We start from the raw sequence: 24,786 nt of genomic DNA, 5'->3' as shown, positions 1-24,786 counted from the left end.
GGAACCATTCATAAATAATTCCTAAATCAATCAATCAATCTATCTGTCTTTTCTATCAGATATATATATATATGCATATATAATATATGTGTATCTGTAATTAGAATATATAAGCATAGAATTGCCCAAAGATGGAATGAGATTCCTTGAAAAGATATATGTATGAATTTGTGTATACATGTGCTATAAGCATACATATCCATACACTGTTCATATACACACATGTATATTGTATGATTGTGTCTTGTGTCTGTGTAATTATGTATAGCTATATAAGTATATGTGTAAATAACATGGGCAAGTCACTTACCCTATCTCCCTCAGTTTCCTTATCTGAAAAATGGGGATGATGGTAATAAGACCTACCTCAGAGTTATGAGGATTAAATGAGATAACATAGGTAAAACACTTTTCACTCCTTAAAGTGCTCTATAAATGAATTATAATAATAATAGTATAATAAAATTATGATAAAAATATGATTATGATGAGGTCTGAATTTGTCTTCTTATGACTCTGTATCAATTGTCTTAGTTCTATCTTCAGGGCTACACAAAACAATAATAGCTCAAATTTCCACAATGTTTTAAAGTTTACAAAGTACTTTAATCACAATAACCAAGTGTGTATGGGTGTAGGTGTAGGTAAAGATGGGATCAATGAAGTAATACAGCTGTTGCTGTGACTGCAACAGCCTAAAGGGGGTGGTGGTGGTGGTGGTTAATAACTGATCCAACCTAAAAGAGATAAGTGGATTATTTATCTACCAGTTGTAATTAAGCATGCCCATTTATGCTCACACCCAGTGCTCAGTGTGTGAGTGACCAATCACGTTTGCAGAGATTTAGTGACCCATTGTTCAGCTTTCTGAGAAGCCCCTATAATGTCTACAGAACCAGGAAAGAAATGGTCCCTAATTCTGGATGTCCAGTAAAAATATGTAAAGAGTAGGATACCCTTCATAAATTGCACACCTGTTCAACACATACATCTATATGTTTTGATAGGACTTTCTTCTAAACTATTCCTATCCCCTAACAGTAATATAAAAAACCTAAGAAAAAGCAAGAAAAGTAGAGGTACAATTTGCTCAATTTCTTTTCCAGTTGATGCATGAGTTCTTTTGCATTTGTGACTGTGATTTAATCCCTGGGCACCTGGGTACATGCTAATTTGCATAATTGGCCTAATGACCATTGACATGAGTTACTGAAAATCTAATTATGCCTTTTGAGTGGAGAAGATTTTTTCAAAGAGCCTGACATTTGGTGAGAAATGTGGTGTCAGCAAATGTCTAGCTTTAATATAATTTCTAATTTGGGGAAAGGTATTGTCATGTAATTAAGTGGGCACACACAGAGCAATTATCTGAGTCAATCTTGAATACCGAGCTTCTGGGCAAGTGAGGGTGAGAATAGCCAGTAGACTTTGAAAGCAGGGATAATTTATTGTCAGTCTGCCAACACACCATGAAATACCTAAGAATTACCTTTTATATTCATAAATTATGTTTGTTAGTCTTAAAGTGAAATGGATACAAAAGGGTAGGTGATAACAAAATGTATTTTGCAGTGGCAGATGGGATTTAGGACTATACAAGTTGAAAATTATAGGACCATACAAGGAAAAGTTCACCTAGCTCTGAAAATTTGCTTGTTGTATGACCCAAGGTAAACTCCTGAACTTTTCCAAATTATTTTCTTTATATGTCAAATAGGAATGCTACTATTTTCATCATCTAAATACCATGCTGCTTTGAACAAAGTGCCTTATAAATTATAAGACTCTTTATTAACAGGCATTAGTACTAATCTTGATCAGAGCAAATTTTTTCAAGTTAGATCAGGGAGAATGAGACAATCTTCAAAGGCTGACCAACAGATATATTAATGAGATGTGCCCATGAAAGAGACTGAGCCATCTTGATGCTGGTTTGATCGAATGAGCTATTCACTAACTAAACTACGATTAGGGCAAAATGCAGATCAGATATCATGGGAGGAGAGGAGAAATGAATGAAATTATACACCATCACCATCACAAACTATCTTAAATGAAGTGAGTAAAACTTAGCATTTCTGTCATGGTGCCTCCTTTTACCCACCAAAAAAGACAAAGAAAAAAAATCACAAGACTTTGCAATCTTTTTCTCCTAAGAAGATGAAGTTTTCAAAATCTGTTTCACTTTCAAGAATCAAGATGTGGTCAAGAGTCCACATAAAAAGAAGCTGGATATCATTTGCTGGCCCTCTTATTCACATAAAATGAACTTAGAAGAAAGACTCAATTAGTTTTCATGTTTCTTTGGACCTCTCAAACTTTACCTCTTTCAGAAACCAAATGAATAATTGAGTTTTCTATATCCACTTGAGGTACCTTCCCCTTTGTTGATCCCCACATTTATTTAGTTTCTAAGCTTGAATTTTAAGTCTTTGGGTTAAGCTTAGATGACCTTGCATAGAGTTTTACTGTTTCCTCTCAGATAAATAAAGGGCTGGAACCAGAATTGACAAAGTAGGCAATAAGCAGAATGACAGATACCCAAATTGCTAAGGACTGGTGGTGGCATCTCTTAAGAAAAGTAAGTTTGATTTAGGTAAGTTGGATTTCTTCAGTTAGAGGTTACTGGACAAAAAAAATAATTTTACCCTGGAAAATGGATCTGTATTCTGAAGGTAATTTTTATATATGTAATGCAAACATACATCTCACTTTTTCACCTTTGGAAATTTGGAAATTTGAAAAAATCCCTTCTTTTTCATTTGGAATTCGGTCTTGAAATTCAGAAACCCTGATTTCAAACTTCTTTTTGGATGTAATACTGTCTATGTATCACCTGACTAAGTGACTAAAGCTATCAATGTTTCAGAATCTAAGTTGCAGAGAAGTAGCTGCCTTGCCGTGGCGGAGGGGGTTTCCTTACCAGAATTTCCTAAACCAATGAAAACAGAGGTTTAGTCCCTATCCTTGACATGTTTAAGAAAAATAAACCCTCATTAGGAAATGGTAATGGCCAAAGATCACTTTTCACAAACTATGATCTCTTTTGTAAGATGGCAAGAGAAGGGAGATCATGTGTATACAAGAAACAATGTACCATGCTAAGATTCTAAAGTCAACCTAATATATCTATTATATGTGCAATAAAATGTTATCTTAGTTTATAAAATCATGAGTCAAGAAGAAATTAAAACATTCTTTCCCCAAAGCAATCTCTACACTTGGAATGAGATTCAACAATGTCTCTTTGGCTTTTATTAGAAGGGCCATTTTGAAGCCTGGAGTGGCAGTTGTTATCTTGCTGATAAAGGAGTTTCCTGCTTTTACCAACAGCATAAGAATCTATGATTTTAGGCTAAATTGGATTGTAGTAGTGATTTAATATCTGAGCAATTACTTTAATGCTTATGTACAAGCATATCTTTGCTACAGATATTCAGTTACCTTAATCATAGATATTCCTGTTAAGTAATTTTCCAGCAATAACTTCATCAAGTTTTACCAACAACATGATTTCCTTATTTATAAATACTTAAGCTAGGAGACAAGGCTGTATCATTTGAAGAGAATGTCTCAAATTCTCTGCCTACCACTTTAGATTACTGATGAACTGAAACTAAATTTATACAACTTTTAGTATGTAGAATCAAAAATAGAGGCATAGAGGGAAGATGGTGAGGGTGTGGTGGGAATATGTTCCATGTTCTCCTATTATTGGATAGCTTGATTTTTGTGAGTGATAAGCTATCATTCAAGACTTTGACTCTGGGTTTTTTATTGTGTTTTCTCTGGTGACATAGTCTCAAACAATACCCCATAGCAGAGCTGTGAAGGTTAGTAGTGATCAAGGCTTTATTGCAAAATATTGAGATTCAAAGGTCAATATGAAGAATGAGACAGACATTTTTAGACTTTGCAATGATGGGAATTTTTTTCTGCTTGACCCTGTCAAAACCCTTGATCCAAGGGTTTTGTTTTTATATTATTTTATTATATTATTTTCTCAGTATGTAAGGGGTAGGGACAGAAAACAAATATTAATTGAAAATCAATCCATTAAAATACGTTAAGTAATAGGATTACCTCGTGCTCAATAAAGTAAAATAGCAATATTTTAAAGAAGAAAAATTTAGAAGGAATTGGAATTGTAGTTGAGGACATGGAAACAGACATGTAGAAACAGTGGAGGTTAGGTCAAGTTAGTTATTTCTTTCTATCTAGTCATTGGGGAGCTGCGGATCACATTACTCACTTCTCATGCTTGTAGCTCAGCAATTTTTTTGTGGTTTTAGAGATTGCTCAATCATATTGGTAGCATCTATCTGATGTGGAACTTTATACCCAGACCTTTCTGACTTAGAAGCCACCTTACTATTCACTGATTTGTGCTGTTTTTGAACAGACAGTTAAAATAAGAAGCTTCCATAAATTCTAGATTTTTGGACTTTAGTCCCAGGTGAATTCTGCCATCCTGAAGTACTCTCATACCTACCCACAGCAACTGTCATTCTCTGGGTCTCCACTTATAGGGATAACTGTCTTGGGATCTTTCCTCCCAAGGTATCATATGCATCATGCTTTCTTCAACCGAATTAATTTTTAGAAAATCTTTTTAATAAAGTGTTTAAAATATCCATATTCTTTTGGCTCAGAGATCTCATAAAAGGCATTTACTTCATGATTATTAATTAAAAAAAGAAATACCTCATTCAACCCAATATTTGTGTATAATGTGATAATTTGTGGCAACAAAGAAGTGCAAACAAAATAGATGACTATTGATTGAAGAATGACTAAACAAATTATGGTAATGAATATGATAGAATATTATAGTGCTTCCAGAAATGACAGATGTGATTAATACAGAGAAGCATAGAAAGAATTCTATGAACTTATACTGGTGAAGTAGAACCAATAAAACAATAAACAAAATGACTACAAAAATGTTAAGTAAAAACAATGATAGCCAAAAATAATCAAAAGTTAATATTGCAAAATTACAAAGAATTATATGGTTCCAAAGATGAGATGTGACTAGACTCTTTCTTCTTTCCTCCTTCACAGAAGTTGGGGGGGTGTCTATGAATATGAGACACTGAATATGTTCAAATATTTTTTCAATGTATTGATCAGTTTTACTGATTCTGCCCCCCATTTATCATTTTATGTCTTTATTTTAAAAATTTCATTATATGCAAGAACTCTGGGAAGAGGCTTAGGGAGGTAAATGAGGGAAATTTAGGAAATGTTAAAGCAAAAAAGTGTATGTGTATATATATATATATATATATACATATACATATACATATACATATTTAAAAATCTAATTGGAATCCATATTTTACTGATTATCTAGAAGCACAAAATAGCTAGTCAAGTGATGCTGTTTCCTATTGGTTTCTAGAGAATTAGCTACCCTGGTAAATCTTTGGACAAGATGTTTTCTTTTTTCTAAACCTGGACATTTACATGAATTTCTGCTGTACTGTCTGGCAAAATGGATAGCAACAAAGTTATGATAACATTGTGAGCTACTTCTAAGGCATTTAGATAATGCTTTCAATACTTTCTACTATTTGAACATAAACAAATGATTTGTGTGGTGAGGTATGTCATGTTACAAAAAAAAGAAAAATGAAACTGAGATCAGCATCATAGCATTGTTCCATAAAGTCACTATCAAAAGGGGTCTAAAGAATAGACATTTAACATGTACTCTGGCAGGAGTAGCTTTGCTTATTGATAAGTTAAAATAGATAGGCAACTGGCAAAGACAGTGAATAGATTTTGGGCCTTAGAATCATAAAGACCTAAGTTTGAATTCTGCTTCATACACATCAATCTACTGACTTTGGACAAATTAATTATTCTTTTGGAACTTTACCTTCCTCATCAGTAAAATGAGATCAGTATCATGGGGTAACATATACACAGACCTTTGCAAACTTTAAAGCACCCCTTAAACCCTTGATTTTTTAATTCAAAGATAAATCATTGATTTTTTAAAGAAAATCCATCTGTGAGTCACTCTATTAACTCATTTCCCCTCAAGTGAATGTCTTCATTTCTTCTCATATTATTTTCACATCAGAGACTAAAAAGTTGATTTGGAGATGCCTTTTGATCTACTTTCCCAATGGTCAAACCAAACCCTTCTTGAGTCATTGCTAATTTATGTTTCTCTATGCTAATAATGCCTTCTTTTATTATAGAGGATCCTATTTATGAAGGAACTATTTCTATTGTCAGAAGTTGAGGATGGGCAGTCTTCTGAAATGAACTGCCACACCTTCTCCTTATAATTGTAAAACCATTTCTCTACTCATCCCCAGCCCTTATAGCCTGTTACTCCTTGGCAAAGAATTATGTAAAATGATTGTTTTCTTGATCACCAAATCTTATTGCTCAGACGAAAAGGAAAATTAACCCAGGCAGCATATATGTATAGATTCTTGTTCTTCTTATTCCATATTGTATTATTTATTTCCACCTCAATTTAATGCATAAAACAATAAGATTTTAATTAAATAGTTAAAATTATTATTGAATTAAATCATTTAAATTAATTCATCATATTATTTTTCTTCATTTTAATTCTCTTGTCCTTGATGTTCAATAAATTTGTTATGTCACTGTCCTTTATGAAAGAAGATAATACAGTAAAGTAGAACAAAAAACTTCAAATATATCTGGGATGTGAGATCATGCTTAGATTCTTCCAACAAGTAATTGTGTTGGGTCTTAGATATGTGAAAAGTTAAACAGCCAGGGGTTGCATAGTTCTAGGTTCTAGAGAGAAAAGGATTTTATATAAATTTGGGGTTTGTAGTGATGAAGACAAAGATGAAGTAATAGCTAGATGGCATAATGCACAGGCCAGTGTGTTTTATAGCCAGGAGAAAATGAGTTCAGATCCTGTCCCATAAATAGTAGTTCTATGATTTTAATTATGTCACTTGCTTTCTTTACACCTCAGTTCACTTACTTGAAAAATGAAGAAAATAATCATATTTATCTTTCAAAATTATTGTGGGAATAAAATGAACTAATATATATCAAATATTTTGCAAACCTTAAACCACTATATGAATGCCAGCTTTTTAGAAGGATCCATGTGAATGGCAGGTAGGGAAGGAAAGAAACAGTGTTTTTTGCTTTATGCATATTTGATAAAATATGTGGTATTTTGTTTGCAAAATTCTTAGAAAATACCCTTCTATATACTTGCATTGTATTATATTAATTATATAATATTCTATTATGCCCATTATATATGGACATTTTGTTTACTTATTAAAGTGTGAAACTGATAAGGCCAATAATAATAGCTAATTTTCTTCAAATAAAAATCTCTTCAAGAGATGTTGCTGCTAATCATAATTAAGCATTTGATACTGCATATATGAAAACCTTCAAACTTGAAAGGATCTTCTAATCTAATCTGTATTTAAATGGAAGGTATACTATTTTTCCAACAGATAGTCCACCATTCACTGATTTAACCTCTGTCAGAATATGCCTCTGGTAACAAGAAAGGGGTAGGCAAGAATATAGGGGTAATTAAGTTCAAATCTGGTGCTTCTGTTTAGGGAAAAAAGTTTCAAAGTTCATACCTTTTTGACCCAAGCAAATTGTTTCATATGAGAGGAGGTGCACTGCATAGAAGCAGAGGGATATAGAATCCTAGCTTTGAAATCAGAGGATTTGAGTTCAAATTCTGAATCAGTTACTCTTTACCTGTTTGACTTTGGACAAGCCATTTAACCTTGCCAGTCCTTTCCAAAAAATAAATAATTACTTAAATAAAATGATGGTTTTGGACCAAATGGTACATTGAAGGTCCATCCCTTTCAGCTCTAACACTATGCTCTTCCCAAACACAGAATTTTACTTGATTAGCTGACTATAAAAGAAACCTGTTTCCTTACACAGTACATTATCAGATTCAGACATGCCAAATATTAAATCTATCCCTTGAAATTTAAGAACTGTAACAAGTTAATCTCTATTATATGGTAAGGCTTCGTCCTTGTTAACATTATTAAAGGGTTTCTTTGTAAGAAAAACATAAACTCATTATCTTTAATGATTAACAGATGATACTTTACAGATGACAAATGTGAAACCAAGGGAGAAACAACTATCTTTCTAAAGGTCAGGCAGTGTCTCAATTGGCAGCATTTATTATTTTTACCCATGTCCATGTGGAAGTTTATTTTGAAGACAGGTCATTTTTATTTGTTATTTCTTAGGTAAATTACAAATCTAGTTCCAATAGCATGTTGTATGTTTGACTTGTGTGTAAAGGATTAGAAAAGTATTCACTTTATAAAATGGTGGGAAATACCTGGAAGATGATAAACATGAGTGTGATCCTATCTACTGAAGGTTCAGAAAGAAAGAATTGATAGAGATTTTGATCTGTAGAAATTTGAGGTTATGTTGACTGACCAAGCCAACCAATTTTGATATATAAAAGATTGTACTAATATTTGTTATTCAGTTCACCCAGGATTATCAGGTATTCACAGAAGTTAGCTATGCTTGAGTATTTGGTTTTATATACAAGATGTCACATAGGAAAAAAAAGGAAAAAAAATGGGCTCAGAAAATGTTCCTTCAGACTAAAATGGGAGACAGACATTTGAAGACATACTTCAGTTTTATTATCTTTTAGGCATAGATGGGCATGTTAATCCATTTCCACACACAGTTCCTGTAATCACCGACAGGGAGTGAACATTGAGCTGGGAAAACCTGCCTCCTGTTGCCAAAGAATTAAACTGGAGAGAAGCTGGAGCAGAAACCTCAAACGGTGAGGACTGGTTCATCTTCATTCTCAACATTGTTGATGTAGATATTGGTTCACAAATGTATTTTTCTTCCAATCTTTGATGTAGTGGACAGTGCTGTCCCATCTGTCCTTGCATGCTTTCTGTTCTCATTCTGTAGCATGCTACTTCAGATGGCCCACTCACTAACATTTGACTGCTATTTCTGGAATTAGTTAACTATCACAAGCTGAAGCCAAAGTATTATAGTTTTTAACCCTCTCTTCTTAGTGTCACATTGCTGCTTTCTGCAAAAGTATCTTAGCAGCTGAACTTTACAGCCTTTATCTCCCACAACAAAAAGAAAAAAAAATTATATATATATATATATATGTAATTTCTTTTTTTGAGTGTTCATGTTTTATTTTGGAAAACAGGAGTTTAGAAATTTTAGAATTTCCTTAAACAAAACTCTAAAAAGAAAAAAAGGAAAAAAAATAACAGTATTTACAGAGATAACAGAATGGCTTTGCCATGCAAAACAAATTACTTTGGTTTTTTTTTTTTCCTTTCACTTTGGTTTAAATGTTGACCAAAATTCAATTTTTGCTGCCAAATAAAACTTTAATAAATCAAAGTTTAGAGGCAATATAGCATATTTTCTTTTCCCTCTAATATTTTATACAGTATAGAGTTTAATAGGACATCTTATATATTTAATCCATACCAATGTACTACAGGAAGTTTTTATTAAGACATCAGTCACTACTGCCCAGACAGTTTACAAATTTACAATAACAGTTAGTTTTTAAAGAATGCAGAAGTGGCAAAATATCATTCCTGACTTCCATTTGAATTTAATCTTCAATTTGTCTGTTAAACTTCTATTAAAAATTAAAAAAAAAAAACACCTTTCACTAGTCTATTCAAGAACCAGTCAACCAGTTTCCTTTTTGTCTCCCTTTGCCCTCTAGATAATAGTTTTTTAACTGGAAATTGAATGCTGTTTGTCCACAAAATTATGTTACACTCGGGCCAAAAATGACTGTATCATGTTTATTCAGAAACCAGACTTCTGCATGAAGGAGGAAAGGTTGAAAAGGCTAATCACAAATATACTATTGGCCCATATCCAGTCTATCTCGAAATGTTCCCATTTATACTACCATCCTAAAAATGTCCAAGCTTAAAATATGTTTATAAAGTTACAAATTTGAATGTAACTAAAGATACATAGACATTTCATTGTTACACTTTCATGTACTGTTTGATAAATTATGTACCAGTTAAAAACACTAAATTATCTCAAGGTGCATTCAATATCTGTAGCTTAGTTAACAAAAACAAACACACACAAAAAATATATATTCTATTCCTGTGGAAAATAATGCAGCTCTGATAATGACCACTGTTAAAAATCTCCAATTCTGACTGATATCTTCTGAGAGGAAAAAAATTCTGTATTTTTAAGGCAGTGGAAAATCCAAAGGATACAAAACCAATTTTGAAGTTCCGGTCACATTTTGAATAATAGAAATGGGGATATATAAGCCATGATTTTACAAACTGTTATTGATTCAATGATTTACTTTTTTTCCTTTCAAAAAATATTCCCAGCAACTATATGTAAGCACTACACCCAATTCGGTATTTCTGTTTCTTGACAGACATCTATTTCATTTTAGGGAACCAGTTGTTTATATGTTAGTATGCTTGAGTTTTGACTGGTGTTAGTTTGCTGTATGTACATTGTAATAGTGTTTTTCAACCTGACATGTGTGAGTGTGTGTGGGTGTCCGTTTTTCTTCTGTGTGTATGTGTGTATTGAGAAAGAGATAAAATCACATCTTTGAATAGAGTTACATGTGGTGCCCCTACCAGAAGGTCACAAGTTTCTACCTTAGGGTTTCAGAAACTTGTGATAAAATTTGAGGCATTATTGATAGCAATCAGAATCAGAAATGTACCTGCTCAAAGAGTATCCATAAAAAACAATTGAAATAAAAACATTACACTATACATCAGATTAACAGCAACTCCCAGAACAAAGCCTTACAGTGTATAAAAATAGCTACGTAAAAAATTTACATAAAAGGCAAACAAAAAAGAAATCCTCAGTGCAGAAATTTACAGAAAAAAATTCAAACAGAACACAACATAGTGACCTATTATCATGGCTGCCAAAATTTGTTTTTTTTTTTCTTAATTTTTTCTATTTGTTGTTTTACTTGAGATAATTTTCTAAAATCTTGTGACAGCTTGGTAGAATGAACTGTTTAAACACTTGAACCATGAATAGCTGTCAATGTCTTTGTATATGTCTTAAATACAATCCACGTTCATGCTTCAATTGGTCTATATGATTTTTTTCTCTGAAAATGTGGAAAGAAAAGAAATTACCAAAGTAAATTACCATTAACAATCAATATGTACTAGTCAATTTTTGCTTGTGGTGGGGAGGGGGAGTTAGGGAAGTGTTCATATCTGAAAAGTTCATGCTTGACCCTGATTCTTTTCTACTTCTATTCTTAACTTTATGCATATTTTCTACATTAATCTCTCTGAGACTGGCTAAGAGTTGTGTTGCAGGAGGGAAACTAACCTTGACAAATCTTTAGACCATAGAAGGAAAGTCAAGCATTCCATCTCTTTTATGTATTTACTTAAAAATACTTACCCTTTCCCCCAAATCACACCCTACCTTCTCTATCCAGAGCGGAAATAATTCAAAGTTCAAATCTTATTGCGAAAACAATACAACCAGTTTTAAAGAAAATGTAGAGTGAAATTAATCTATAGCAAAGTCATTGAAGTGCTCCTCTGAATTGCAAATTTGAGAAACCTACAAGTCAGGGCTCCATTGTGAAAAGTCTTTAAGGTTTAGTCTTCTACTTCTAGCTACTGAGCACTTTAACCTTTGGTTCTTATCTTTAAAACAAGTTGGTGTGACTACAGATCAGTGGAGGTATGTGTTGTTCTCTCTTATTAACCTCCCTTTCACTTCCCTTCTTTGTACTGTGGTGGACAAGAGTTCACACTCCAAAGAATATTGCATAGATTAGCAGTCTATATCATTCTCACTTATGCTCCCTATTCTCATATGCTCTAGAGTTAAGAAAAGGCCTTTTGTTCAGTCGTTTTTCAGTTATGTCTATCTGTTTGATCCCATAGGAGATTTTCTTGGCAAACTCTTGGAGTTACATGCCATTTTCTTTTTTCAGCCCATTTTATACATGAGAAAAACTGAGAAAAACAGGGTTAAGTGACATGCTTAGGTTCACACAAATAAGAAGAGCCCCAGGTCAAATTTGAACTCAGGAAAATAAATATTCCTCATTTCAGCCCTGAGCTTTATTTACCACTACCTAACAGCATAAGCCTGGCCTTAGAGATAATTTTATTTAATCCCTTCATTTTCTAGATAAGAAAACCAAGCTCAAAAGATATAAAATATCTTTTTCAAGGACAGCTATTAAAAGCAAATCTGGGATACAAATCTCTTATCTTTTTTCCCAAAGTCACTTCTTACTCTATCACATTGTTTTGGGAATGTGAAGTGAGAAAATGTAACTATAACTGCCTAATCATCATTCTCTCTAATTTTCAAGAATGAAATACAGAAGTCATATCACACATCCACAGATGTATAATCACACAGTTTAGTTTAGATATTCTATCACTCATAAGCAAAACTCCTGTGTTAAAATGCTTTGATTATATATATATATATATATATATATATATATGTATATATATATGTATATTTTCTCCCCAAATTTAAACCATTAGAACATTGTAACATGCTCTCACAATATTGTTAAAACATAAACCCATAGAATGAAGTTTCTTGGGATTCTGAAATGCTGTTGGCAATGGGGCCAAAAAGGCAAAAGTTAAAATCTTATGAATGACATTGATTGTACAGAGGACCATGTTTTTTTATTCTGTGAATATCCAGTTGTTGGGCTCATTAAAGTGGTGTTTTCTACTCCTAATGACATCTCTTTCAGGATTTTGGAGGTCAGAATGAAGAATCTCAAAACGCCTTTTTCCTTTAATTTCTTAGGATACTTCATACTTACCCATTTAAGTTGTTTTATTTAGACCCTGTTATAAAGTTCACCTACCTGGAACAGCAATCTGAATTTTTTTTCTCTTAAGCTTCTGTTTTGTGATTGTTTTCTTCTAATTTTTTATTTTCCTCCATATTTCCTAGGTCTTTGTTTACATGTTTTGATGCTGTCCTACAAGGGAAAGACATCCATTGTTGCATATTTCACATGTAGTCATATACTACCATTAAGGTTCAAATCTGAGAATCTTTGAAAGCTTTGAAAGAGTGTGATCACCAATATATTTTTTCACTTAATAGTATTTTATTATTTTCCTATTACATGTAAAGATAGTTTTCAACATTTGTTTTTGTAAGATTTTGAATTCCAAATTTTTCTCCCTCTCTCTTTCCTCCCTTTCTTCCTTCCCAAGACAGCAAGCAATCTGATATGTATAGTGTTAAACACATTCCTATATTTGTCATGTTGTAAAAGAAAAATCAGAACAAATGTAAAAAAATCTACGCAAAGGAAAAAAAAACAAAAAATAAATTGAAAAAACTGAAAACAGTTTGTTTTGAAATGTATTCAGACTCCATAGTTCTTTCTCTGGATATGAATGAAATTTTCCATCACAAGTTTTATGGACATTGATTTACTTTTGATAAAGTACTGAAGTACTTTTGATAAAGTAGTGTGAATGATTCCAGATAAACAGAAGGTCACTTAGTGGAAATATTATTATGATAGTTGTGGTTATGGCCATAAGATCAACCAAAAATTTAATTATCTTTAATGTAGACTACAAATAATTAGTTCTCTCTTGTCTTTTACTTATACATTTTCTACTCTCCTCTATGCTTATTTTAGGGAAGTAGTAATTCCTTTGGGGCAGAGTTTTCATCTCAGCAGACACGTGAACACCTAAGAGTAGGACAAAACATTTTTTGGGGGTCTCCTCTCCTATGTACACCAACCTAAACATAGCTTCGTCTATCCAATTTCAGTTTCTATTTCAGCAAAGGAGTCTGAGGTGATGGATAGAATTAGATCCTAAAACCTCTGAGGTTCTAGGAGTGACATCAGTAGAAGATACTTTTGTGGATGGGTATCCCACCACATCTTTGTTCCTCTCATGTTTATCCAAGAAACTTAGAAATATAGCAGAAGCAAAAGATATTGGATTTTAAATATTGTTAACATTTCTTTAAGCATTTCTCCACAAATCTCAGATGGAAACTTCAATTTCCAGGTTCTTCAGGTAAAGGAAGAAGAGGGCAAATATTTTGCCTTTCTCCTAGATCACTGACAATGGTGTAACTATAGAGCTTTCAGGTCTCTCACTTTGTTTTTTAGTATACTTAAATCACTCAATAATCCATGTGAAAACTTTAGGTTCCCCTTGTTTGAGAAGCTCAAGTAAATGCAAGTTTTAAAAAAACTAAAGACTCTATTTTGTCTATAAGAACTTATAAACATGCAAGAGGTTTCTGGAACTCTTATGGCTAGAATCACAATTTTTCCAGGAAAAGGGAAGGAGATAAGTATAATATACAATTAGGAGAAATAAAGACTTATGACTCATTCAGACTGCAACTCTTAATGTAGATAGTTTAGGATGAATTCATGATTTAAATGCTCAGCTTACTTTGAACTATAGCCTGCAGAATCCATTTATTAAGTGTATGAGGAACTCTAAACCAGTCTGAGAGAGTCCCTTGATATCATGATGATCTTTGCAAGACCAGAAATTCTAAGATACATATGGAAAAATGCAGTGAATAAACTCAACAAAATAAATTCCTTAAGTCAAATTGCTTTATCAGGTAAATATTTTCTTTCTTTGATTTAATTAAATGAGATTAAAAAGCATAACAATTTACAAACCTTAAAGGTTATAAATATTAGTTATTATTATTGTTATTAACTGTAATATAAAGGTATACAACACACTTGCTAGACCATCCAATGAAGTGCATTAGAAACATGATTGAAGAGTACAAGAGCAGAAAATTCTAGTACTAGCTCTATAACAGAAAGGTTATTGTGACCTTTGAGTGACTTAATTTCCATATATGTAAAATGGAAACTGTGGACAGGATGACCATTGAAGTTCTTTCTCGTGGCAAAATTCAATACTCTAGAAATCTTTGTCTCCAATCCTCTTGTGCCCATTTTAAATTCAACTTGTCCAGATTTTAAGCAAATTGTTCTCAGCCTTTCCAAATAACAGATAATCTCAGGTAATCAAAATCCAACAGATTTTTACTGATTTCATATACTAAATTGATTTTTAAAATGAGATGCATCAAAATTTATACTTGCAGCAAATGATCCATATTTTATCTAATCCAGGGACATATGAATTTGTTTTGGCATTTACTCAGAATATTAGTATTTAATAAAAATTTAACGCCTGGAGGATTCTCCCAAATTAGTAAAGCTTTGTGTACAGGATCAGTGATGCTTTGTGGATCTGTCATCTAGATACCAAAAAGATCAGTTTCTTTAAGTACTGGAGAGGTTAATCACTAGAACACCTAGTGATGATGGTTTTCTCCCCACAGTGACTTATGAAACTCTTAAGAACCAGAGGGACTTCCATGTGCTTCCTAAGTGAGAAAATGCCATCACTGACAAAATATCAGATCACTTGAAATATTGAAGTTAAAAGAAAATAAATTTATCATATTATCTTGCTTAAAGAAAATGGAGAAAAAAACCATCAAAGACATTAAAAAATTCTTATCATAAGCATCCAGGATTTTGCTGATGGTGATTAACCCACATCAATGGTATAACTAACCATAGAATCAACTTCAACTTATTACTCTTTTTTTTTTTCATTTTACTCAAGTGTTAGATACATGTGTGAATACTACATGGATGGTGCAGGAATCATAGAAAACTAAATCAATCAATACATTGGGAGTAACTGAATTAAGTGTGCCCATGACTTTAGAACCAAGTATTTGTTTTGCTCATTTCAGTAAGTATCAATGTTAGGGGGTAGCATTCCTTAGTGAAATGTGACATTGAACTTGTGGCAGCAGCCTCAGTAACTGCATGGGTCATTTCTAGGGCTCTTTTTTTTCTGCCTTTTATCAATCATGAAGGTAATTAAAGAAAACCACAGCAATCCAAGAGATAAAATTACTAAATATGAAACACACTGCACAAAATATTTTGACAATGAATTAAATGCCTCATGAATATAGAGGTCTCTTAATGATTTTTTAAACTTCTTTATATTTTCCATTAAACAAGAAGAAATGTGAATAAGAACATGCAACAGGGTTATACTGAATATGTTGGTGAAAGTTTATTGGTAAAACAAACTATTATATGTCCTTAAAAATGGGAAGACTGAAATACTGATATTATAGGAAGCTCAGGAGAAATGAGGGGAGAGCAAAAGGAAAGAAGATGAAAGACTCTACCATAAGCTTGCTGGTGAAGTTCATTTTTTTGGTATTGAATGGGGTTTGGGAATATATAGGAAGGAGATACCGTACATTTATTTGTATGAGAGTGCTTCCAACATAAAGCAGTATTTAAGACTCTGATGTCTGCTTAATCTACATCACTAAGAAAAACATTGCTTGGTGAAAAATTGTGGTACCTGCCTGATCACCTGTGGTTGAGTAGGGAGGTAAAGAACAAATTGCTGTTTTTAATTTGTAGTCAAACTCATTTTTAACTTCTGATGAGTCTGATGAATTTTATCTGTTGTGAGTCATTGAGCAAAAAGATAATAAAGAAAAGACTTAAATTGTTCCTAATAATAGTTGCCCTGTGATTGGAAGAGGACAACATCAACCAAATTAATTATGGCATTATGTTTATTATAGTGAGGGATATGTTGTGCAAAGACATCCTTCTCACTTGCTTTTTCCAGAACCATTCTGACCCATGGACTGATTAGATAGGAAACAGGACTATTGTTGATGCATTGGATACTCAGGGAGTCTCTGGACCTGTTTGTGAATAGGCAGGCCAGGGGAGCTTGGGTACTTGCCTATACTCATAAATTAAATACCATTCAGCACCATATTTAGAATACTTATATATATTTGTGCATGCATGTATATTGGGTAATCTTAACAAATGGACAATGAATAGGACACAGCATTTATTATAACTTATCTAGCTGCAAACCATATGGGAAGTTAAGCAGCAATTTTAATGATCTCAGAGGCTACCCTTGCAACAAAAGCTCATTTAAAAAAACCCCAAATATTAGTGGTCTTCTGTGAGTCTTGAAATACAAAGGTCTTGGAAGGATCAAAAAATGTAGATAATTTAAAGAGCATTGGAAAGCTGCATATTGCATTAAAAATAGGTTAGAGTCTTTTATTCAAGAAGTGAACTAAAAGAAATAATTAATGAATATATGGCTATAAAAGGAGGTAGAGTGGTCAAGTTTAAGTTGACTAAGCTTAGAGAACTACTTAGGGTGCAGAAAGAATTGATGATCATTATTTATCTTTGAAATATTATTAAAAAAAGAAGAGATTTTCAAAAAAACAAGGGAGAAGGCAGATCACAAAATTATAGCCTGGTAAGTGTGCCTGCAATTCTTAGAAAAATTCTATAGAATACTATTAACTGAATGATTTTGAGTCCTTGAAAAAAAAGAAGTGAACACTAAAATAAATCTATTATTAACATTGTTTATTATCAATTAATCAATTAATAAATCAACAAAATTTTTAAGAGCCTGTGGGTCCAGCTCTGTACTAAGGCAAAGAAAGGTTAAAAAAAAGGTTCTGATTTCAAGAAATAGGGAGACAACAGAGGAAACACCATAATTAGGTATATCCTAGTTTCCCTATTTACTTACCTTATATATAACATTATAAACAAGCTATATACAATATAAATTTGGAATATTCTAAGACTGAGGAGGATGGAAAAAGACTTCTCAGAGAAGATGATACTTTAGATGATAACTGGAAGAGGCCACAGAAACAGAGAGAGAAAGCATGTAATTTTGGTTTTTATAAATAATTTAAAATTTTTCCACAAATAAAATCAATGGAGACACAACTAGAAGACTATGGAATAGGAAAAATTTCTATTAAATAACACTGAAAAGTGTAATTTCCATGTTGGCATAAAATTTGGAAAATTTTCCTAGAAATTAGAGTCATTCAACAATGGAATAGACTACTTCACGAAATAGTCAATTTCCTGCTCTAAGGATTGCTGAGTAAAAGTTGGTAAGAGGAAGTTGTTGAAGGGAGACCTGTTGTTATTGGTTGGACTAGGGAACCACTGCTAGTTCTTATAACTTTAGATTTGAGGATTTTTTATGTATAAAAAAATGAGAGATGACAAATCAGTAGCATGAATGAAAAATTGTGAGCTGATGGGAAAGCCAGAGGAACCCACCTCATGGGTTAAAGTTTTTATGGGGCCATCCATACAAGAACTGAGCAAGATAAGACTATACAATCAATGAAATTATAGCAGCTAAAAAGTGCATGCCAAAATACAAACCATATGTTGTTTCTCAAAATTTAGCAAGTTAAACATGAACACTAGGATGCAACTATATTACAAACCTAACTTTTTAAAAGTAATCTATGTGCTCTGATTCTGATTCTGAAACTGACTATTGAGTTCAATTAAAAAAAAACTTTTACAGAGTGGCTATTACTATTGATGCAGGAGATTATGAATAGAGGAAATTTGTAATTAGAAACAAAATTTGAAATTCTTTATAATGTAAGATTTTGTAAAAGTGTAAAATGTTATTCACTCCTGGGATGTAAATTGACTCCTATTGTTCCATTGTTAAAGGTAAAATTTGAACTGACTCCTCATTCCCAATTCCCCAGCTTCCAAACTTTTACCTGTTTTTGGTCACACAGGAGGGAGGAGGAATTTCCCCTTTGCACTCAGTCTCCAGAATCTTGGAACCAGAGAATAGGCAAAATCATAAAAACCTTGCCTAAACTTGCCTTGAGGCTGGGCTGGTCAGTCCTCAGCTCTCCCTTGCAGTCTCTCTTTCTTTCCTTATCTCTCTGTCTGTCTTTGTCTCCCAAGTAACACCTTGCCTAGCCTTTTGTTATTCACTTCTGATCTCAAAGTGCCTGTCTCTTCTTGGGGGGGGGGGGGGGTGTTAATCTGTATACTCTGAAGATGTCTATCTATAATAAATCCTGAGCAGTTTTAAATCCAAGAGGGTGCATGAATTCATTCACTTTTCACTAGCTCTCAATCTTCATTTGGAGACCCCAGTTCTCATCCACTATACAATTGCTTGGCACTGTGCTAAGTGCCAGGGATTCATAAGCAAAAATGAACCAGTATGCCTTCAAAGGGCTTATTTTCTACTAGTTATGTGATTTTTGGATAAGTACTTTATCTTTCTGAAACTTAGGTATCTCCTTTGTAAAATAGAATTTGTACTTGCTTCATAGATTGACTGTAAAGAGCATCAGCGTTAAAAAATAGCATTAATAAAGCACCTTGTGAACTATAAACCTATATATCTGTCATTATTTTTCTGCACTTTGAATACTCTGTTTTTTATGGTTTCAAGTTCTATCTTTGCCTCACTGTCTCCCAAGCCCAAGAAGATGCATCGTTTTCTCAGTTCAGACATATAGATAGGATTGTCATAAAGTAAAGAAAACCAACCTTTTTATTTTATAATCATTCATTATGTTTGTACTCTTCTATGAATGCAGAGAAAAACATTGAAAATGCTATTATACTGTTATAAAAGTTAATTCCCATTAGTAATAATTTACATATATTTGAAGTAGCTTAGCCCTACTATTATTTAATTAGGATTATATGCATCTATCCTATTTCCTCTTTAGGAATAATTTGATTTTAACATAACTTTAAATTTAGGGAATTGATTAAATTTAGAAGTAATTTCATTTAAAAAAACCCAAGACTTTGATGAATTTTCAAATTAGGTTATAACATATGTTAGATGGTGGCACCTACTGGTGACATGTGATAATGTAACTCAGCTCTACAAAAAAGAAAAGGAGACAGGAAGCTGAACTATGATTTTATTTTTTAGAGTGAAGATAGGGATTGTAACAAATTCATTTGTAAGAAAATGAAGGAAGCATATGATGATGGTGGTGGGAAAGAATAGAAATGATGGACACTCTCAGGCATACAGGTAAATCAGTCAACAAGGGTTTATTATTGGTCAGGTCCTGTGCTAAGCTCTAAGGATACGAAGAAAGAGAAAAGCAGTGAATTGGCTACCATGTCTTTCGCCTTGATCTACATAAGTGTTCTTTTTGCATGTTGCAAAGATCCCCTTTGGCAATCTGGTAAAGACTATGGATCTCTTCTCAGAATACTGTTTTTAGATGCATAAAATGAATATATATATATATATATATATTATTATAAAGGAAATCTATTATATTGAAATACAGTCATCTCAGTATTTTTTTCCATTAGATCATGAACTATGAGTTGAGAGTTTATGATCCAGATCTAGTAAGATTGTGCTTTCTTGAAGGAAAAGGCTAGTTGGAGAAAATGCTAATTTTGTTAGCAAGAACTAAGCATATCTTTATTATTAGAAAAAATGATATTATAAACTTACAAATCCATGCATTTCATTTATTTTTTATTTTTTTAGGTTTTTGCAAGGCAATAGGGTTAAGTGGCTTACCCAAGGCCATACAGCTAGGTTATTATTAAGTGTCTGAGGCTGGATTTGAATTCAGGTACTCCTGACTCCAGGGCCAGTGCTCTATCCACTGGGCCAACTAGCTGCCTCCCATGCAGTTCATTTGAATGGTAATGATTTCTATGACCTTAGTAGGTAAATTTTCAGCTTCAATGATAGATACTTGAGTTACTCATTGAGATTTGGGGTATCTGCTTAAGACATGATGTGTAGGAAGAATGATTGTCAAGGGTCAATTTAATCTGAGCTCAAACAAAGAGGATCTACAGGGATAAAATAGAAATTAATGACTAAAGCAAAGATTTGGGATTAACTGTGGGCCCTACTCTTTTATTATCTCACTGTCTCCCTTATTGGGACTAATGGAAAGTGAGTGGTAGTAGTTTCATCAATTAGTATACTTTCTGCCCCAAAATGATGCTTTGCATCATGCATATATTAGAGATGGGCATTGCTAAGCATTCTACTCTATGACCAAACTCAAGGATCATAAAATTTTCAATGAGGAAGTACAATGACTGGTAATTCTTTACTATTATCAGGTTCTGGGTTCTTATTGTCCTTATTCTGCTCTGGTTATAGAACAGTCATATGACATTACTTTTGTTTACCTATTCCTGATTAGATATAAAAACAGATTTCTCAGCAGTGATTTGAAACCTGAGATCTAGGTGAGGGGGAGAATGATGGAATGTATTATATAATTCCTTATTAAGCCTCTTTTAAAGTTTACTATGAAAAAAAATACCACTCAGGAGTGCAAACATGTTCCCAATCCTTCTCAATTGAAGACAATTATAGCTTTTATATAGCAAAGGATAGAACTTTCTTGCAATGTTGCTAAAGTTGGACTCTGCTTGGTTATGCTTCTCTAAAGCTATTCTCTATTATACATTGCTTATCTCTCAGAATTGCTTTTGGGAATAGGTGAATGAGATTGATATCTACAATATATTTCTTTTCAGCTGGTTAACCAATGACTTATGTATTTATACTTCCAGAGAAAATCAAGGGCTCTTTCCTTTCTAAATTTTTGCTATCTATGTAAAAAGGCTGAGTGTTAGCTAAAAATAAAAATGAAATCCTCTCACTGATTTGTAAGGTAGACATATGACTTGTGAGAGAAGTGCCTATAAATACTCCTTCAATTAGCTTTGGATTATTTCAGTGGTCAGCATAGGCAGATATTTGTGCGCTCCAGCCATTTTTTTCAAAGCAATGAGAATTTTACTATTTGAGGATCAAAGAATTCCAAACGATGGCTATTTTAAGAATATATGCAATTAGTTTTATAATTCAGTCTAAGTCATATGTGGAGAGTTCTGCTTCAGGGCTTGGTAAATGTTCTAGGGTTTGAGGTTTTTAGCTTAAACTTTCATGAGTTTCAGTTTTTCCTTCATATTTAGGGTTAACAATACCTAATTAAGTTGCTGAAATGTTAGCTTATTGAATAGGATTTTTTGCAAGGGATAACTAATCAAGACTGAGAAATACTTGGCAAATCTGAAGTGCCCTATCAAAGCTTAATAAAAATCACTTTATCCATACTTGTGAGGAGAATTAGGGTATATTCCTTTGATTACCAAAAATATTAACCCTCTTGAAGTTGGTACATTTTTCATAGAGGTAACATTTATTTGGATGGATAAGAATGTGGAAGTCAGAAGCTCTTAATGAGGCATCATGCTGGAGCCAAGTACTAAACAACCAAACCTTCTGTATTTAATATATGCTGCTGAATAACCTGGTATGAATTCATGGAGTAATAGAATACTCCATCTCCTATTTTGTGCTTTTGCCCTATCTGTCCCCCTTTTATACAATGTTCTCCTATCTCATCTCTGCCTCTGAATGATATTTTTTCAAAACTCAGCTCAAACTCCATCTTTTGTAGGAGCCCTTCTTTGCCCAGAGCCAATTACAAATGTCTCCTCTCTGAAATTACCTCCTAGCTACACTTTATTATCTTGCATGTACATAAGTTATCCCTGTGGATTCCTTCAGGGCAGAGATAATTTTTGCCTTCCATTTTATCCCCAATGCTTATCATAATATCTACTACAAAGTAAATTCTTCATGAATTTAGTGACTTTTGTCTTTACTTTCCGAGCCCTTTTTTTAACAAAAGAACCAAAATTAAAACAAATATCTTTTGAATATAGTTGAACTCTGCAGTCAATTAAATTTGAAATGTTTCAAAATCAAAATTCATGGATCTAAAATTTATGTATCCTTTGTTGCTTTTTGTGATGGAATGAGATTTTTAAGTAAAATTTCTTCGAAACTTATAAATGGATGGTGGATTGCTTTATGAAGTGCTCTTCATGAGCTACTACTTTCATTTTCTTACATGTCTATATAACTTGAAGTAGTTATATATTTTTTTATAGAAATCATGGACATGAATGGCTTGACCTTCCCCATGTGATAGTTTTAGGAGATAGTGTTCATTGTGAAGAAGGATATATGAATTTAATGAGTGATTCTAGTAATTAGGTGAATGATGAAGTATCTGATCAAGGTTCCATATGGAATTGCCTGGATCAAGATACACTATTCTCCAATGGAATCACATAAAGTGTCTGTCAATCACAACATACAGAAAGAAAAAAAAACATTTTCTTGCCTCAAGTGTGTTTGAAACTTCTGTGCTGCTGCCTTCTCAGACTTTCCATTGATGTCACTTTGGGGGCAGGGTTTAGGTGAATAACTGTTGGAGGGAGGATTCAAATAGTGAAAAAACTGTTGGAGGAGTGGTTTGTGTGTAAAAGGAGGTTTTTGATTGGACACATAAGTGCTAATCAAGATTTTGATGTCATTTGTGGGGAGGAGTTCAAGCTAAAATCATCCTTCTAGCATATGATGCACTTTTGATGAGTTTTCGAATAAAAAATTGACTTAATGGTATATAGTATTGGGGCAGCTAGGTGGCGCAGTGGATTAAGCACCAGCACTGGAGTCAGGAGTACCTGGGTTCAAATCCGGTCTCAGACACTTAATAATTACCTAGCTGGGTGGCCTTGGGCAAGCCATTTAACCCCGTTTACCTTGCAAAAAACCCCCCTAAAAATGGTATATAGTATTAAAAATACAACTTATCTGAAATATGGAAAAAGTTCAAAATGGAAGTGAGAATTCAACAAATTGGTAACTTTTTTCTTTATAAAATATTCATTAATCAAATCTCTTTGCTAGTAAACTTGTTACTTAGACTAAGCATGACCTATTCAGTTATTCACTGGGCCTTCATTTTGATAAAACAAATAATTTGGAAAAGTATAATCAAGAATTAAACTTAATTTGATTGTAGAGAGCATACTCCACAGTGAGAGGCAGCTAGGAGCACAGTGAATAGAGTGTTAGGCCTAGAGTTTGGAAAATCCAAGTTCAAATATCTCTGATGCTTACCAGCTGTATGATTCTGGGCAAGTCACTTAACCTGACAATAGTTAGGATATATGTGGATAGCTATTCACATCTATTATGACTTTAAGTTTTTGCAGGACAGATTAAATGTTGGTCATTTGAGTCAATGCTGAATTACATTTCTGGTTTACCCTTACTCTGACTGAAAAATCATAGTATCTCTTGCTGGGAAATAAGATTTGAATCTGATAAATCTAGATACCATTCTGCTTCTTGAGGAGTCCTGATCCAAGGAATGTTTTCCTTCTGAGCTATTTCATCAGTTCAAGTCATATTTCAATGGAATTCAGATTTCAAAATTTACTTTTGTTACATTGTGCATTTAATTGAAAATTCAATTTTTGTTTTGTTTTGCAGAGGAGTATTAGAACAGGAAGTGAATTGATATCACTCAAATAAGCTTTGACCTTGAACAAGTTATGCCATTTCTCTTAACCCTGGTTTGCCGATCTACAAAATAAGGGAACTGGATTTGATATCAGGTATCCTTCCAATGATGACATTCTATGGGGCTATGAGTTGAAATCAAAGTACCCTTGTAAAGCAAAAGGTATATTGTCCCCTGATGGGGCAGGCTCCACATGGAGACTGAGTTAGTGGAGCTCACAAATTTCTTTGCCATTTAAACAGCCCTGGTGGTATTTCCTTGGGCAGAGCAAAAGTTGAGATCTCTATGAATCATCAAAGAGCACTTGTAGTGGATGGTCTTTTCTAACCTCAAAACAAAGAGCCACCAGGTTTGAACTGTTGATCTTTTTTAAACATATATTTATGAAGGCAATTAAGTGGATCAGAAAATTAACTAATTGATCCTGACCTGAATTCAAAACAACTAGTGGACATATATGAAACCAAGCCCTAA

The 24,786-nt window shown here is 33.1% G+C and overlaps 1 protein-coding gene across 1 annotated transcript in view; it reads right to left on the bottom strand.

The window, feature by feature from the left end:
* Positions 1-12,898: 12,898 nt before the first annotated feature.
* The window catches only part of ALCAM (activated leukocyte cell adhesion molecule), a 247,927-nt gene continuing 236,039 nt past the window's right edge, over positions 12,899-24,786 (bottom strand). Inside the window, exon 15 of the mRNA XM_074214405.1 lies at positions 12,899-13,015. Within this exon, the coding sequence (XP_074070506.1) occupies positions 12,928-13,015 (88 nt within the window). The 3' untranslated portion in view covers positions 12,899-12,927. The remainder of the gene's footprint in view (positions 13,016-24,786) is intronic.

This window comes from Macrotis lagotis, chromosome 1, assembly GCF_037893015.1.
Source record: "Macrotis lagotis isolate mMagLag1 chromosome 1, bilby.v1.9.chrom.fasta, whole genome shotgun sequence".
Taxonomy (NCBI): Eukaryota; Metazoa; Chordata; class Mammalia; order Peramelemorphia; family Peramelidae; genus Macrotis; species Macrotis lagotis.
This window is presented reverse-complemented; position numbering and strand designations above follow the sequence as displayed.